Raw genomic sequence first — 14551 nt, 5'->3', positions numbered from 1 at the left:
CAGTGTGATATGGTGAGTGGAAGAGGAAGAGATGTGAGAGTGAGTGAGCATGTGTGAGAGAGGTCAGTGTGATATGGTGAGAATGAGTGAGCATGTGTGAGAGAGAGAAAATGTGTATGAGAGAGGTCAGTGTGATATGGTGAGTGGAAGAGGAAGAGATGTGAGAGTTAGTGAGCATGTGTGTGAGAGGCAGGGTGAGTGAGCATGTGAGTGTGTTAGAGGAGGAAGTTTCTTCACATACTGTTCCCTCTCCCCACTCTGCTAACTCACCTTGTGCTACAATGAAAAGGCATAAACTAAGTACACCAAATAAAATAAAATAAATAAGAACATAAGAACATGCCATACTGGGTCAGACCAAGGGTCCATCAAGCCCAGAATCCTGTTTCCAACAGAGGCCAAAACCAGGCCACAAGAACCTGGCAAGTACCCAAAAACTAAGTCTATTCCATGTTACCATTGCTAGTAATAGTGGTGGTTATTATCTAAGACAACTTAATTAATAGCAGGTAATGGACTTCTCCAAGAACTTCTCCAATCCTTTTTTAAACCCAGCTACACTAACTGCACTAACCACATCCTCTGACAACAAATTCCAGAGTTTAATTGTGCGTTGAGTGAAAAAGAACTTTCTCCGATTAGTTTTAAATGTGCCACATGCTAACTTCATGGAGTGCCCCCTAGTCTTTCTATTATCCGAAAGAGTAAATAACTGATTCACGTCTACCCGTTCTAGACTTCTCATGATTTTAAACACCTCTATCATATCCCCCCTCAGCCGTCTCTTCTCCAAATAAACAAACAATGCATGAAACTCTCAGAGAAACTGCACATCTGACACAAGCATGTCCAAAATCTGCCACCTCTGCTGCAGACTGTTTCAACTTTGCATCTTACATAACCAGAACCCAAATAACCATTCCTGTACGAACCCAGATTAAACTAGATTCCTGGGTTTTTTCTCCCTGCCAGCAGATGGAGACAGAGAAAGTTTCAGTGATGCTGTACATAACCCACTGTGCCACCTGCAGTCCCTCAGTATTTCTCTGTCTCCAGCAGATGGTATATGGTGTAAAACATAAAAAAGAAGAAAAAGAGAAGATAGATCACCAGTTCCTCCCAGGGGGTTGTTAGGTCCTGGTGGAGCCACCCCCACCCTGGTTTCAGGCGGATGAGCAGGGGGTTGGTGATCCTTGATGGTAGCTTGCTCTGAGATTACGTGGGGCTGTATAATCTACTCCTCTAGATCCCTCATCCCTTATGAGACAGCACTGGTTCTGCTGGCAGCTCTGCATTTGGAGTCCCGTCTGTGCAGGGAAGTATTGAATTTCCGTTCTTTGTACTGCGGCTAGTGACAACAATAGAAGCACTATTAAAGCTTGCTTAAAAAATAAAAAAAGAAGCAGCTGAAGTAATCAGGGTGGCATTAGCGGTGCGTTGCTTGGGCCACATGGCAACGGTGCACGTCAGTCAGTGCCATTCTTGTGCAGACTCGCGCTCGTGACTAAATACAGTCGGCTTGTGTTTGGTGTGTATCCCTGGTGGGGAAGGCACTTTGGGGGAGCCCAGTGCTAGGCTGGAGACTGAACAAGCCTCGTGGGTGACAGGGATGACATGGGGGACGTGGGGGACAGGGATGACGTGGGTGACAGGGGTGACGGGGGTGCAGCACTGAGGCTTTCCATGTCAGCTCGGGAACAGCAGCCATTTTCAATTCCCGAACAGTGACAGCAGCGTTGGTGGGGGAGACAAGGGAATCTCCTCCTCAATTATCACTGGCAGTTCCCTGTCTCATGAAGGTGCGGAGAGGCTCTGTCACTGAGGAGTAGTTTCTGGCACTTGTTCCAGGGGACTTGCAGAAGTTTTCTTCCAATTTAATTTTGCTTATGCTCAAAGCTTATTTAGCAGAACAGGCAGCAGGGGATGCTGCCTCTCAGTCTCCGGGGTTCTTGGTCAATCTAGAGGCATGTAAAAAAAAAGAAAGAAAGAAAAGCTCTTCTAGCTTTTGGCATTTTTGGGGCCAATTATTGCAGATCTGGGCCTAAATGCACTGAATGTGCAGGCAGACTTTGGCCAGCTATGTGGTAGGCCGTGACGGCTGATAGGCATGTGTGCGCATTTTCGCCACTTGATTGTTTCTTGGTGACGGTACTTGTTCTTGTACTGCCGCAGCTCAAACTGAGTGCATCTTTTTGCGCCGGTAATTGTCCACATACAGCCACGACCTGGACTTGTGTGTGTATGATTGCGACCTAGACTTGAGAATGTATTTGCGTGCATCCTTGGAGTTGTGCACGTACACTCGAGTGGCAATGGTGTGTGCACAGTAAGCTGCCTGTAGCCGAAGTTCAGGAGCGTTAGGCGCCAGGTATGAATAAGTCCTTGCTATCTGTGAGGCTTGCCATCTGAAGGCAATCCTTTGCTCTCTTTAGACCTGTGTCAGTGCTGTCTAGATGATCAAGGTGAGTTGGCTAATAGAAATTTTGCTGAAGTTGGGATATTCCTAGGCTTATGATGTCTCCGAAGGGGAGTTGCATGTGAGGCGAGGCAATGCTCAGTTCTATTCCCTCCTTGCTCCCAATGGCAGAGGCATCTCTCATGAGCTGCAGGATAGATCCATCTTCCTTCTCCTGAGGGGGGAATTTTTCCAGAGCCTGCAGATGGTTCTGCAGGGGCATCCGGTGAAGACAAAGCAATCTACTAAATAGGGTTCGCATGCTCAGCCATGGCAGGAAAATGCTGCAGGAAGGTTATCTCTGGATGTGGACTAAGTAGCGGCATCTCTGCACAAGGCAGGCATTCTGGATGCCAGGTTGATACTGGTCAAAATTACAGAACAGAGTCACTTGGGGACTGGCATGGTTGTTTCCTTATTTTAGGAGCTGGGTGGTGAACTTGGCCAAGAGCACTCTACAGTCATCTTGAAGCTAAAGTATCTCAATGTGAGTTTAGATATGGAGCAGGGCAGGGTGTTTCTCTTTGTGAGGACTTTGTACCACCAGTTCCTGGGCCGGAGTTGTCTTACCTGTCCCCAGGATGGCGCTCTGCCTAAGCCTTGACTCTGAGATCCTAACAAGCCTTTATTCTGGCAAAATCTCTTATTGTCCCAAAAGCGAGCACAAGTGAGAAAAGGTCTTCTGACTTTTGGGTTTTCCCTCTAGTAGCTTATGCACTTTGTATGGCTGAGACAGGGGGATTAGTCTGAGGAGGTTAATACCATCTTATTGTAAGCTGGACGACCTTCCACGTCCTTACCGTATGTGTGGATTTGGAGGGTCCTGCAGTACTGTTCATGGAGTACAGCTTATTTAGGCTTAGGTGTCGCATATTTTGACTTTTCTGCAGGAGGGTTTTGTCAAGGGTCTGGCCTTTAATTCTGAGAGTGTAGATAATAGCCTCGGGCTGTCTTCAAAGTACAGTGCAGGGATATCCTCTCTCCGTGCGTTTGTTGCGATTTCTTCAGGGAGAGAAAAATTTATGTCCTCTTGGAACCTTAATCTGGTGCTTTGAGGAATGCGTGCAGCTCAGTTAGAACCACTGAGAAGGGTTTTTTTTTCCGGTGGCTATTTGTTTAGCCAGGAGGATTTTGGAGCTCCAGGCATTGTCGTGTCGAGATCCGTTTCTACAGATTTCAGAGTTGAGGGTGACATTGTGCATGGTGCCCTCTTTTTTGCCTAAGGTGATTTCACTATTTCATCTTAATCAGATTGTGGAACTTCCAGCCTTTCCAGATATTGATTTCTCCATGCCTCATGCAAGAGAACTGAGGCTCGTAGACGTGAAGCGCTCATTGTTGATGAATCTGAATGTTGCTAATATGTTTCGTAGACCAGATCACCTCTTTATTTTGTGGAATGGTCCAAAGAAGGGGTGTTGGCTTCTAAGCCTACCATGGCGCATCAGCTTAAGAGATTGATTCAATGTAGATATCAAAAGGTTGTCCAGTGCCTGAGAGTTTGAGGGCTCATTCGACATGTTCTTGGGTCTCAGCAGGTATCTCCGTAGCAGATTTGCAGAGCAGCTACTTGGGAGCTGATGCACACTTTTGCCAGACACTATTGTTGGCTGTTGGGGCTCCAGCGCCCATGGTCTTTGGTGAGAGTGTTCTGTGAGTGGGACTGTCCAGGTCCCACCCAGTTTAGGGTGCTTAGATACATCCCAGGCCTCTGGACTGATCTGGGTACATACCCTAAAAGGAAAATTGATTCTTACCTGCTAATTTTCGTTCCTGTAGTACCACAGATCATTCCATAGACCCGCCTAGTGAGGGTGAGAGAATTGGCCACTTGTTCTGATAGCTTGTATGTAATGTAGAGTTGTTAGTGATTTCCCCCCTCCTAACAGTACAGGATGCATGGGGCAGTAATGAGCAAGACTCAGGATTCCCTCCTCCTAACAGTACAGGATGCATGGGGCAGTAATGAGCAAGGCTCAGGATTCCCCTCCTAACAGTACAGGATGCATGGGGCAGTAATGAGCAAGACTCAGGATTCCCCCCTCCTAACAGTACAGGATGCATGGGGCAGTAATGAGCAAGGCTCAGGATTCCCCTCCTAACAGTACAGGATGCATGGGGCAGTAATGAGCAAGGCTCAGGATTCCCCTCCTAACAGTACAGGATGCATGGGGCAGTAATGAGCAAGGCTCAGGATTCCTAACAGTACAGGATGCATGGGGCAGTAATGAGCAAGGCTCAGGATTCCTCCTCCTAACAGTACAGGATGCATGGGGCAGTAATGAGCAAGGCTCAGGATTCCTCCTCCTAAAAGTACAGGATGCATGGGGCAGTAATGAGCAAGGCTCAGGATTCCTCCTAACAGTACAGGATGCATGGGGTAGTAATGAGCAAGGCTTAGGATTCCCCTCCTAGCAGTACAGGATGCATGGGGCAGTAATGAGCAAGGCTTAGGATTCCCCTCCTAGCAGTACAGGATGCATGGGGCAGTAATGAGCAAGGCTCAGGATTCCCCCCTCCTAACAGTACAGGATGCATGGGGCAGTAATGAGCAAGGCTCAGGATTCCCCTCCTAGCAGTACAGGATGCATGGGGCAGTAATGAGCAAGGCTCAGGATTCCTCCTCCTAACAGTACAGGATGCATGGGGCAGTAATGAGCAAGGCTCAGGATTCCCCTCCTAATAGTACAGGATGCATGGGGTAGTAATGAGCAAGGCTCAGGATTCCTCCTCCTAAAAGTACAGGATGCATGGGGCAGTAATGAGCAAGGCTCAGGATTCCCCCTCCTCCTAACAGCACAGGATGCATGGGGCAGTAATGAGTGATGTCCTGGATTCTCCTATCTTGGATTTTGCTCTGTGGCAGTAATCATGTTTTCTAAATATTCACTCTAGCCCAGATTTCACCCTGGGGCAGTTATCATGAAAGCTGAACACTCACCCTGGCACGGATCTCGCCGTGGGGGTGCATTTTGGTGCTGACTTGAATGAAGGCTGTACCCTTGTTCAGGTGTTGGAGCAGCTCAGTACCAAGGTCCTTCAGGATGCCCTGGGCCTGCAAGGTAAAAGGCAGAGTTTCAGCAGAGGGCGGTGGCAACAACAGGGATGTGGTTGGGTAAAAGACATTGGGTGGGGATGCGCGACTACAGCATTGTTTGTATGAGGTGTACTTGCTCATTTACCTAGTGCTTATCTGATTTTTTTGGCTGTGCAGCTTTGAATTTTTAATTAGGGTAATTATACAAGTTATTTTAGGCTGTGGGCAATATAGCGGTGTTGGTTGCTGTAATTCAAAGGTTTCCCCCTTCCCTAGAGTGCATATGTTTTTAGGAATTGAAAATGTACTAGAAATTTTATGCCATTGCTGTAAACAGTTATGATGGAATTCACCGAATGACGGTATATAAAAACTTGTAAATAAATAGAGTGGATTTAGATTCCTCCCCTGTTCAAGCCCTTCTGACCATTATACTTATTAATGGTCAAGCGATTCGTAAGAAACTTCTATTGCTGATCTTCTGAAAGACAAAGGCCCGGATTTGCTCTGTGGCTGCTTAATACTGATGAGATCCATATTCAGTCCCTGTGTGGCTCTGCTGGTCAGCCAGTTAAACTTATCCAGCTAACTAGCACAGCAGCACCACTGAATATACCCAGCTGTCTTAAAGTTAGCTGGATAAGTTTAGGACAGCCCTGTGGCCTGATCAGAGTTAACTGGATAAAGTTTCTGGCTGACTCTGAATATCAGAGTTAGCTAGATTACTGATCCGGGTAATTCAACTCCTCCCTGTTACGCCCATGTCCCGCCCTTGACTTATCTGGCTAAGTGGCACTCAGTGACCCTAGCTGGATACTTAGCGGTGCCGCTTAGCTACATAAGTAGTATTTATCCAGCTAAGAGCTGTTTTGAATATCTGTCTGCATGTGATTATTTTTGCCGTCATACTGTGCATCCTGAAGAGGGGGTGGTATTTTAGATGTCGCCAGAAAATCATTAAATTTATCTGCGTTTCAAATTGATTCTGTCCCTCATCTTGAGGTTTTGGTCCTGATGGCGGCCTCCGGGGATATCTGTCAGTTTTACAGCCCCTTCCCCTCACCGAAATTTTTAAGAATGCATCTTCCTACTTTGGTTGATATTTTATTATCTTTTAAGGGTGATTTTAATTTGCATATTGATGTTTCAATATGCAAATTATGCATATGCAAAAAAAATATGCAAAAAATATGCAAATATGCAATATGCAATATGCAAAAATATGCAATATGCAATATGCAATATGCAATATGCAAAAAAAAACAAACTTAAATAAAAACTTAAATAAATAACAATAACTGAAATAGCAACATCATAGGTAATTGGGAACTGTGCTTCTTGCCCTAGGAGAAAGTGATTGAAAGTATCTGTCCCATATATCTTTTACTTTTAAAAGACTACCATTTCCAGGTTCCTCATCTGCATCCGGACGTGGAACAAATTTCTCCATCACCAATTGGTAGATGGAGCAGGATCCCACCAGGCAATAAGGATTAGCTTTCTTCCCCAACAGGCAAGTCTGTCTAATTAAAAACAAATAAGTCCCCCTCGCATGGCTTTGAAAGTAACATGGTCATCATTCAGGATCCCTTCCGATGTAAAGATTAACGGTTCACCAAGAATAAGTGTCAAGTAATTTTTAATCTGATCCCAAAAACCCTGGATAAGGAGACTTGACCAAAATGGTTGCCCCAAGGTGCCCTGGGAAGTGGCACATTTGGGACACAGATCAGAACCAGCAAAAGTAGCTTTAAAGGCTTGTACGGGAGCCATATAAACCCTCCTAATAAACTTGTACTGTATTTCTTGGAGGTTAATGCCCCCTACTAATTCTGGGATATGTTTATAATAAGCACAAAAATGTGCATTTGTCAAGTTAAACAAATGGCAGACAGACCTCCAGATTAACAGGACCATACAGTTAATTTTAATAGCTAGGGAAGAGAGAAATTTATATAATTTATAAATACCTTCTTTATCCTACTCAATTTGGAAAAAAACGTCTGTTTTCACCCTAAAGTCTTCCGTTAAATTAATCTTAGTTGAGGACCATAAATAATGCCAAAGCTGCAGATAAGCATACATCGGCTTTGGATCCAAATCAAACTGGGCTGCTAAGTCTTGAAATGATGAAACTTCTCCCCTTTCATTGACCACAGGGACAAAATGCTGAACCCTCTTAGAGGCCCAAATAGCGAACAAGTGCATGCCAAGTGTACATTCAGAATTCTCCTGGATGGGTAAAAACGATTCTGTAGAGTTATGCCTAGCTTTGTACATAGATAAAACCATGTCTTTTTAATGGGTACTATCAACGCATTTGAGAAGGACCGGGAAAGCCGAGGGACAAGCATGAAGGAGAAATCAAAGCTGTAGTGGAGAGAATGACCATTTTTCAAAGGCAAATGGGATGTAATACGATAATTCAAATAACCAAACTTGTAAATGTCTTAGTGCACAGGCTACAGATTTGGAATACCTAGGCCCCCTTTCTTCCAGGTACCAAGCATCTGGCAGATAGAGATTCCTGACAACACAGCAAACACCACATTTATAGCTTTATTTGTAGCCACATTCAGCCACCAAGGCCACAAAACCATTTTAAAGAGATGAATCCTCCTAGTCATTGTTAAAGAAAGATGATTCCATAGAAGGATATTCAGATCATATAGAGTCTTGTGGTCCATAGGAAGTATAATTCCCAAATATTTAAATGAGTCCTGTACCCATCTAAGGGGAAATGTTGTGCCCCATAAAGTTTTAATGTGAGCGGAGGATGTCAAGGCTTCCGACTTTCCCAAGTTTAGTTTAAACCCAGAAAAAGAACAAATCAGGAAAATGTGGTCATCAAAGATTGAACAGGTTAGTAAGATGAAAAAGGAGATTGTCTGCAAAAGCCACTATTTTAAACTCACAGCGGCCGATGTAATATGCCGCAGCAGACCTGCCATGGGTTTGTACACTTGGCATTTTTCTACGCTAACCGTATGCATGTATGTAATAACGCGGTTAGTGCGGAAAAAAATGCGTGCACAAACCCGCTCAAAAAGCCGCGGCTGGTTTAGTGCAAGTCCATGCTAATGCCATGCAAAAGAGGCCATTAACTATTCATGAACAATGCAGACAACCGCGCTGGCATTAGTGCGGGTTTTTTTCGCTCCTGCGTCAGGCCACGAGTTAAGTTTAAGCGCCTGTCTGGAGGTCGAAAAATGAAGCAGCAGAAGTCAGAAGAGAGGTCAGAGAAGGAACAGGTACATGTCAGAAATGCTGACTGCTTTTGTAGCCCCTTCCAAATCTCTGCTGCATTTTCCCCGCTCACCAGCATCCACCATTATAGTTCCCACGCAGTCAGTGACTGATCATGAAAGGGTTAGACATTGCTCTACCCACCTTCAGTCCCACTCCTAGACCACTAACTCACTACTATCTTCTGAAAGGGGAAGGTTTTCAATTGAGAATCAATCATGGGTCACCACATTAATGCGGGTTTATGCATGGTTTATTTCATAGGGCCTTCAGCGCGTGTTGTCACGTTCATATCTGCGCAGATATTTGTTTTGTGCAGATTTTCTGCATGTATCTCATTTGCCTGCCATCTCCTTATTACATCCAACGGAGGTGCCTGCTTTTGCTGTGCGCACTAAAAAGAATACGTGCTGAAAAATAGCGCCGATTTCACCGTGGGTCTTCTTACAGTGGCCCCCACAGTCTCTTAATTGAACCCCTACAAATCCATTGTTAGCTTGAATGGTCTTCAGCAAGGGTTCCAAAGGTAACAGAATAAACAAGGAGAAAGAGGGATTAGCATACAATAATTTCACTATGTTCATACAAATACCAGTAAATCATAAATAAATAAAGTCAAACCTTTCTAAAACAAAAAATAAGTCGTTCCAATCCACATGTTCCAAATCATTTCAGTGCATTTCTTGAAGCATAGCAATACCAGCTTTGTGCTTCAGCAGATGTTCAAGTATTTTGTTTTGTGTAACCAGAGAGCCCAAGCCTGCTATATTCCAAGAGATGAACCTAAGGTCTGCTCTACCTATCCGTGAAGGAGTATACAGGAGAAAACCCCCAAACACCTTAAAGGGCAGATCCAGACATCTGGCCCGATCCATCTTAAGGCTATGACAGCAGGCAATCCTGGTCTGGGAAGGTGTATAACTAGACAGGCCCAGGGGAGAGAAAGAGAATACTGATAAACTCTAAGTTGTGAAATTACATTGGTGTTGTTGAACTGCGAAGAATAGCAGAGCTGCTTTTGTTTGTTTTCTTGTCACTAATAAAGAGGTTTATGCAAGATTTCTAAGAAAGTCTTTTCCTCAAACTGGAGGAGATCCAACCTGGCAGGGAGTGCACAGGAAGGAATATTTCTCAGAAATATCCTGCGTGAGGGCTGTAGGCATCACTAAAAAGAAACCACTCAAAAAAAGAGCTCCTCTCTACTCAAAACTCCAACTCAAATGCCATGCCTGAGCTAGCCCTAGCCCATTGTTATAAACACGGGCCACCCGCTCTGCTGCCTCTAGAGGAGGAGCTGCAAAATGGTGTTCCCTCCAGCTGGTTATCATCTAGGGACTGGGTGACACCTAGTGGCCAAGCTGTGGAGGTGCCATACGAGCTTCCACTCCTCCTGCTGAACCGAGGACTAACACAGTTAAGTGTTGGGTGGGTATTCAATTTGTGAAGGAGTGTTTGTTCTTCAGATGGTGAAGTGTAAGCAAGGTTCTCTGCCACATGCAACATTTTTAGCTTTGCTATATTTTGAAGCATAAACTGAATCTTCTGCTCAAATTGTTGACAGCAGATGGGGAAATATTCTCAGCACCGTGCAGCTAACTCAACAGAATAGTCCTGGAAAATAAGAATTTACTTGTCTTCAGAGGATGGCTGCAAATCTTTGTGCATTGCTTGCAGGACAACCATACTATGTGTAAAATTTAAGAAGGTTCCCGTCAGGAAAACCGCCTCCTGTACATCTTTATGGAGGGGCCAAGGCTCCAAGAACTCCCACAGCATTTCAGGAAGAACTACAAACTTTAAGTTCTTGCCGCATGATCTATTTTCTAAATCCTCCAGTTTAGACACACATTGCTCGAGACCTTCCTTGAAAGTACTGACATCAGTTTCTACCAAGTTAGTGTCATCTTCCATATTAGCAATACATCGTTTTAAGGTCGAAACTCTAGCCCTGATTTTAAAAGGCCCGCACGTGCGCAAATAGGAAAGAGGAATAGCCTAGTGGCTAGAGCAGGATTCGAGTCCTGCTGTCACTCCTTGTGACCTTGGGCAAGTCACTTTACCCTCCATTGCTTCAGGTACAAAACTTGCAGGCCGATACAGTACAGTGCGCTCCGACGGAGTGCACTGTTAGCCTGCTCTTGGATGCGTATTTTCCCTTACCCCTTATTCAGTAAGGGGAGGAAAACGCGCGTCCAACCCGCGGCACCTAATAGCACCCTCAACATGCAAATGCATGTTGAGGGCCCTATTAGGTATGCGCGCGGGATACAGAAAGTAAAATGTGCAGCCAAGCCGCACATTTTACTTTCAGAAATTAGCGCCGACCCAAAGGTCGGTGCTAATTTCTTCCAGCACCGGGATATTAAGTCGGAGGTCCTGAAGAGTAAAAAAAGTAAAAAAAAAATTTTTGAATTTGGCCCGCGGCTGTCGGGCCGAAAACCGGACGCTCAATTTTGCCGGCGTCCGGTTTCCGAGCCCGTGGCTATCAACGGGCTCGAGAACCGACGCCGGCAAAATTGAGCGTCGGCTGTCAAACCCGCTGAGAGCCACTGCTCCTGTCAAAAAGGAGGCGCTAGGGACGCGCTAGTGTCCCTAGCGCCTCCTTTTACCCGGATCTACCGCCGGACCTAATTTAAATACTGAATCACGCGTTCGCCCGCTCTCCCGCAGACTTTACTGTATCGGCCCGTTAGATTGTAAGCCCTCTGGGGATAGGGGAATACCTACAGTAAACTGATGTGATATCTCAGATCGAATGTCTGTATATAAAAAATAATAAATAAATACTGGGGGGTTACGCGCACCGCACACATTTTCTAAAAGGCCCGGCCACGCGTGTAACCCCTGATATGCCAGGCCAACTAAAAGGGGCGGGCTGGGGTGAGGGCTGGCCAGGACAGCGGCCATTAGCTCCTATCTTGGGGGAGCGCACACCGGAGGAGCAGTAAGTACAAAACCAAAAAAATTGGGGCTACCTAGGCTAGATTTAGAGGTTGGGGTGGAGAGGGGAAAAGGGAGGAAGTTATGTAGGGGGGGTAGGGAAGAAGCTTGATTGTGTCACTACGCGTATGCGAAGGAGATGAGTCTAAGTCCCGGGGCTTCAAAAAAGGGGCGGGGCAGGGCCAGAGGCCTCCGGCAGGCTGCCGGTGCACGCAACTTGTGCCTGCCCAGAGAGGCACAAAAGGCAAGTTAAAGGAATTGGAGGGGGGTTAGGATAGGGCGAGGGGGCGAGAGGGTTAGGGGAAGGGGTGGGAAAGTTAGATTAGGGGGAAGGGAATGGGGGAAGGCTGCGGGCGTCGCTGCGCACAAGATGCACAATTGTGCACCCCCTTGCGTGCGCCGACCCCCAATTTTATAACATGCGCGCACATGTTATAAAATCGGGCGTCCATGTGAGCGTACCGGGTAGCGCGCGCACATGGATGCCCGCGCGTACCTTTGAAAATTTACCCCTATGGGCATACACTTTATCTGGTTAAATACTGCAGCAAAAAATACCTTGGAGAGGATTGCATTTTTTTTTAATTTTGAGAAAATTTTAAGAGTGGCAAACGTCCCCACCCTAATCACCAATCTCTCCCTTTCATCACATGATAGAGGCAAATGCTTGGCAGGCCTGGAGTCTAGGGGTCGCTCGCGCCTCCACTGCATCACCAAGGAAATGTTTGGGAGTTGGGGTGGGGTCCAGAGGGGGGATGAGTATCCCAGCCTCTGAGGGCCAGATCCTTTTGATGAAGGAGAGGGGATGGAGGTTGGGCTCAAGACTTGCACCACACTTACATTTTCCTCAAAATATTTTTTAAACTACTGCCACCTCCAGAGACAGCGGGGGTGGGATAAGACATACCCCTGTTTTTGAGTACTATTTTTTGGAGGGGGGTCTTATTACTATGGGCCATAGGCCCCTTTAAAACTTGGCCACGGGAGTTTCAGAATATACGTTAATGTCTCAGAGCTCCCACGGAAAGTTAGTTACAGCTCTTGAGTTGTAATTAACTTCAAATCAAATAATGCGGCTTGTGATGTTTTTGGCAAGCTGCTAATGAGTTCATTTAAATACACCAAGTGCCAAGGCTCAAAGAATGCGATATATTTAAAATACATTGCATTACTTCTGGATTAGGCCATATACCACGTGAAAAACAGCATTTTTCATGCAGTAAATGGTCTAATGCAGCTTAGTGGATAAGCCCCTTAGATTGTGAACCATGGGGGACAGGAAAATACCTGCAGTTCCAGAATGTAAAAGAAAATTGGTTCTTACCTGCTAATTTTCAGTTCTTAAATCCAGGTGAGTGTTTTTTTCCCCCCCAGCCAACAGGCAGAGACAGAAAACAAAGCTTCACTACCTTGGTACTTAAGCCATTGTGCCACATGCAGTCACTCAGTATGAACGAAATTCAAGTAATGGTATAATGCAAAACGTCCCCCAGCTATCAAACGAGCAGGAGGATGACAGCCAGGGAGGGACTCTGGACTGATCTGTGAAAATTAGCAGGTAAGAACCAGCTTTCCTGTCCTCTTCATCCCAGATCAAACTGGGTGGGAACAAGAAAGACACACTTTCACCAAAGCTCGCTGAGTCCAGAGCTTGAACACCCAACCTGTAATGCCTGGTAAGAGTATGCAACAAGGACCAAGTTGCCACTCGAAAGATCTCCTGTGGTGACACCAATTGACATTCATCCCAGGGCACAGCCTGCGTCCTAGTAAACTAAGCCTAAAGTCCAATAGGAACTGGCAATCCTTGCCTATACAAACTGAAGCAATCGCCTTGTTTAACCATTGGGAGATGGCTGCCTTTGACACTTTCCTCCCACTTATTTCACCCATCAAAAAGCACAAACAGATGACTGTTTAATAAAAAGTGCTGGTAACCTTTAGCATAAGAGGATCCAATGAGTATCCAACAAATGCAGTTCCTGTGTCAGAGGATTCGATGACTCAGAGTTCCCAAAACCAGGTAGGTCCACTTACTGGCTTAAATGAAAAATGGAGACCACCTTGGGCAAGAAAGAAGAAACTGTGTGGAGAGAAACCCCTGTATCCATGAACTGAAGAAACGGATCTCTACACAACAATGGTTGCTATTCAGAAATCCATTGTTGTGGCCCCAGGTCGTGCCCCGGGTCTCCCACTTACCTCGAGGCCGGCCCGGGCCGCCGCGGATCCGATTAGGCCTGTTCGGGCCTCTGCCGTGGCTCTCCCTCCTTGAGGGAGACGCCGGCATTTCGCCGCAGCTGGCCCCGCCCCCAAGGCACACGCGCGCAGGGGCTGGAGATTTAAAGGGGCCAGCGCGGGAAACCTCAGGACTGCCCCTGGATGATGTCAGATGCTCTGGCTTATTTAAGCCCTGCATCCTGGTTCCTTCCTTGCTTTGCAACGAGGTTCTTCAGCTTGTCTGAGTGCTAGTTGCTGCTGTATCCTTGGATTGCTTTTGTCTTCGACCCGGCTTGCTTCCTGACCTGTCTCTTGCTTCTGCCCATTGGTTGTGGTATCGACGTCTGACTTCTGGCTTCTGACCTGGCTCCGTTCCATGACTTCGTCTTTGGCTTCTGTTCCGGGCTTGGTATTGACTTCTGACCTTTGGCTTCCGACCCGGTTCCCTCCACGACTCTGTCCTCTGCTTTGTCCCTGGCTTTGGTGTGGATCTCGGACCCGGCTTCGCTCCTGGACTTCAACTGCGGCTTCTTCCTCACCTCAGGTATCCGGTACTCGCTGGTCCAGAGGATTCTCATAAGTCCCAGCAGCTCAGGTTCTCACGGGCACCTCCCGGGGGAGCCGCGGGCTTCTGAGGGTGAAGACTCTTCATC

At 46.3% G+C, this 14551-nt stretch overlaps 1 protein-coding gene across 1 annotated transcript in view; it reads right to left on the bottom strand.

Moving 5' to 3' along the window:
• Positions 1–14551, bottom strand: part of CHRD (chordin) — a gene marked incomplete in the record, with an annotated part of 121201 nt that overhangs the window by 37156 nt on the left and 69494 nt on the right. Inside the window, 1 exon segment of the mRNA XM_029616866.1 lies at positions 5397–5510. Coding sequence (XP_029472726.1) covers positions 5397–5510 — 114 coding nt within the window.

This window comes from Rhinatrema bivittatum, chromosome 9, assembly GCF_901001135.1.
Source record: "Rhinatrema bivittatum chromosome 9, aRhiBiv1.1, whole genome shotgun sequence".
NCBI lineage: Eukaryota > Metazoa > Chordata > Amphibia > Gymnophiona > Rhinatrematidae > Rhinatrema > Rhinatrema bivittatum.
This window is presented reverse-complemented; position numbering and strand designations above follow the sequence as displayed.